Source organism: Pseudomyrmex gracilis, unplaced genomic scaffold (genome assembly GCF_002006095.1).
Source record: "Pseudomyrmex gracilis isolate BER0280 unplaced genomic scaffold, ASM200609v1 scaffold_3939, whole genome shotgun sequence".
Classification (NCBI taxonomy): domain Eukaryota; kingdom Metazoa; phylum Arthropoda; class Insecta; order Hymenoptera; family Formicidae; genus Pseudomyrmex; species Pseudomyrmex gracilis.
In genome coordinates, this window is record NW_018024523.1 from 3,551 (window position 1) to 6,128 (window position 2,578).

The 2,578-nt window shown below is 66.4% G+C and overlaps 1 protein-coding gene across 1 annotated transcript; it reads right to left on the reverse strand.

The window, feature by feature from the left end:
• Positions 1–522: 522 nt before the first annotated feature.
• Positions 523–1,197, reverse strand: LOC109863272. Its single transcript, XM_020443509.1, has one exon. It carries the CDS (start codon positions 1,195–1,197, stop codon positions 523–525), a length of 675 nt encoding a protein of 224 aa, XP_020299098.1.
• Between the last annotated feature and the right edge of the window lie 1,381 nt (positions 1,198–2,578).

Genomic DNA, 2,578 nt, shown 5'->3' on the forward strand with positions numbered 1-2,578 from the left:
AGCCTCCGGGGCGGGCCAAGCCCCCCTCCCGCGAGGGAAGAGGGTGTCCACTACCCGCCCCAGGAGGTGGGGGTCAAGACTCTCCGTCAGCGGGGGCGTCTGAGTCGCCTTATGACGACCTTGTACGGACGCCCCCACGGATCTTTGTTGAGAGTCCCAAGGAGCTCATCCCAGGCCCGGGTCTTGGCCACTCGAATGGCCGTCCCGAGGGCTTTCTTCGCAGCGCGGTAGCCCTCATAAACTCTCTCCCACGTGGCCTCGTTGCCTGATGGTCGGCAACGGGCGTGGGTGTACTGGAGTCGCGCCCTTACGCACTCCTCGCGCAACTGGGCGATCTCCAACGACCACCAGTACACCGCCCTCTTGGGAGGAAGGCTCCTTCGGCGGGGCATGGCCACGTCGCAGACGTCCACCATGCCCGCCATGAGCCACTCCACTTCCTCCCAGGGGCCACGCGGCGCGGCCGGTAGAGGCGACGCCACCACATGGACCGCGGCGACCAAGGCTCCTGGGTCCATCTCCCTAAGGAGATCCCAGCCCCGCGGCGGTGGAGTGTTGTTCCCACCCTGGCAGCCCCGGTGGCCAGGGCCGGGTCGAGACCACCATCGTCACGTAGCGATGGTCTGACAGCGTCTCCACGTCCACCCTGACTTGCCACTCGGACACACGCGGCACAGCAGCCGGGGATGCGAACGAGAGGTCCACAATCGACCCCCCGTGCTGCCGCACACACGTCTGCTGCGAGCCCCGGTTTAGCAGCTGGAGCCCGCAGACTGCCATCCACACCTCCAGAGCCTCTTCCTTCGCTTCTGTCCTGGGGGAACCCCAAGTCACCGACTTGGCGTTGAAGTCCCCCAGGACGAGCACCGGACGGGGGTGCCAGCGTCTTACTACTGCCTCCAGCCCGTCCAGATACTCCTCAAAGTCGCGGAGAGGCCTGTTGGGTGAGAAATACCACCCCACCACTATGGTTTCTCCCCATTCCCCAGCCACGAACCCCGGCCCCCTCTCAGCGAGAGTGAAGATCGGGATCTCGTGGCCCCAAACACAATAGATCGCGACCGTGCCCGTTTCATCCCCCACCCATGCGGGGTGTGCAGGGACTGAATACGGCTCGGCCGCGACCGCCAGGCTTTGGGTCATGAGATCCTGCGCCCGGCGGCAGTGGTTCAGGTTCGCCTGGAGGAGGAAGGCCATGGTTTACCTTACTCGGCATCCATGGGCTCCTCCCCCAGGCCCTCCCTCTCCCTTAGAGGGGGCTCGGTCACCCCCCCATAACCAGCGGGCCCCGGCGGACCAGCTGTCCCCCCTCCCAGACCCACAGCGGGACCCGGTGGCCCCGCTGTCACCTCCCCAACCGCAGGTCCCGGTGGCCCCGCCAGAGTTTCCCGGACACCGGGAGGAAAGGACTGTGAGGCCTCCTCCCCGGACCCTTTGCTCCCCTCTTGCCTCTGCGGATGGCGGGGGCACAGGCTGGACTTCCCCACCGATGGCCGGCTGGGCGACCCAAGTCCGAGCATAGCGGACACTTTGGGTCCGCTGCGCACAGGGCCGCCCCATGACCGACCCTTCCGCATCGGTAGCACCGCCCGCTGCGGTCCTCCGAGGGGTACGGACATTGCTGCCTTACGTGTCCCCTACGGAGGCACCTGTAGCATTGGAGCGGGCGGTGCTCCAACACATCCACCGCAGCCCTGACCCAGCCGACGGTCACCTTGCTTAAGTCGGCAAGTTTCCTGACCGCCAACACCGGGCACCGCGCCCATGCTGCACCGAGGCCCGAGGGAGCCGTTTTAACCGGCCCCACTCTGATCTCCCCCGGTGCGCATCCCCCGGCGCTGGCCAAGGCTGCGGCCACCTCTTCTGAGGAGACTGAGTCGTCCAGGCCCCGCACTCTGACTTCCGCAGTCTTGACGGGCCTGGAGACCCTAGCCTCCCCATTTGCAAACAAGGCGGACATGGCCTGGGCCAGCTTGTCCGCCTTGTCGGCTCCTCCCTCACCGGGGACATCCAGGACAAGGCCCCCGGTGATGGCTCTTTTTGGCCTGAGCCCGGCGATGCCCAGCCCCTTGAGGTCTATTCACTCTCGGGCCTTGGACATCACCGCGCTCAAGGTGAGCGGCCCACCCTCGGGCACGTTAACCGTGAGGGCCGCCGTTTTCGGCACACGGCCGGCCCTCTGCTTGGGGGAGGAGGCTTTGCCCTTGCCCCCTCCCTTCTTCCCTTGCTGCCGTGGCTGCAGCGCTGTCTTGGGGGGAGGGAGTCCGCTTGAGGAAACCTTGCTTCCCACCACCCCCTGCCCACTTTTCTTCCTCTTCCTCCCCACCACCTGTGACCAGGCGTCTGCTGGGGGGGAGGAAGATGTGGAAGGTCGAGCCGTTGAGGTGCTCGACACCTCCCGGGCTGTCGAACGCTCCAGGGGTGGTTCGACCAGAGATGCCAGATCGCGCCGGACAGCATCGAGAGCATCGAAGCGGTGGGAGCTGGTGGGGGCTCACCGCCTCGATGCTCTCGTACGCACACAAGCGAGAACCGCCGTCCGTGTGCGTGACGTCACGCTCGGCTGTCGGCTTGTGGA

Bases quoted from the DNA above. Each gene is read 5' to 3' on its own strand.
- LOC109863272 (XM_020443509.1), bottom strand. From the start codon at position 1,197: ATGGCCTTCCTCCTCCAGGCGAACCTGAACCACTGCCGCCGGGCGCAG.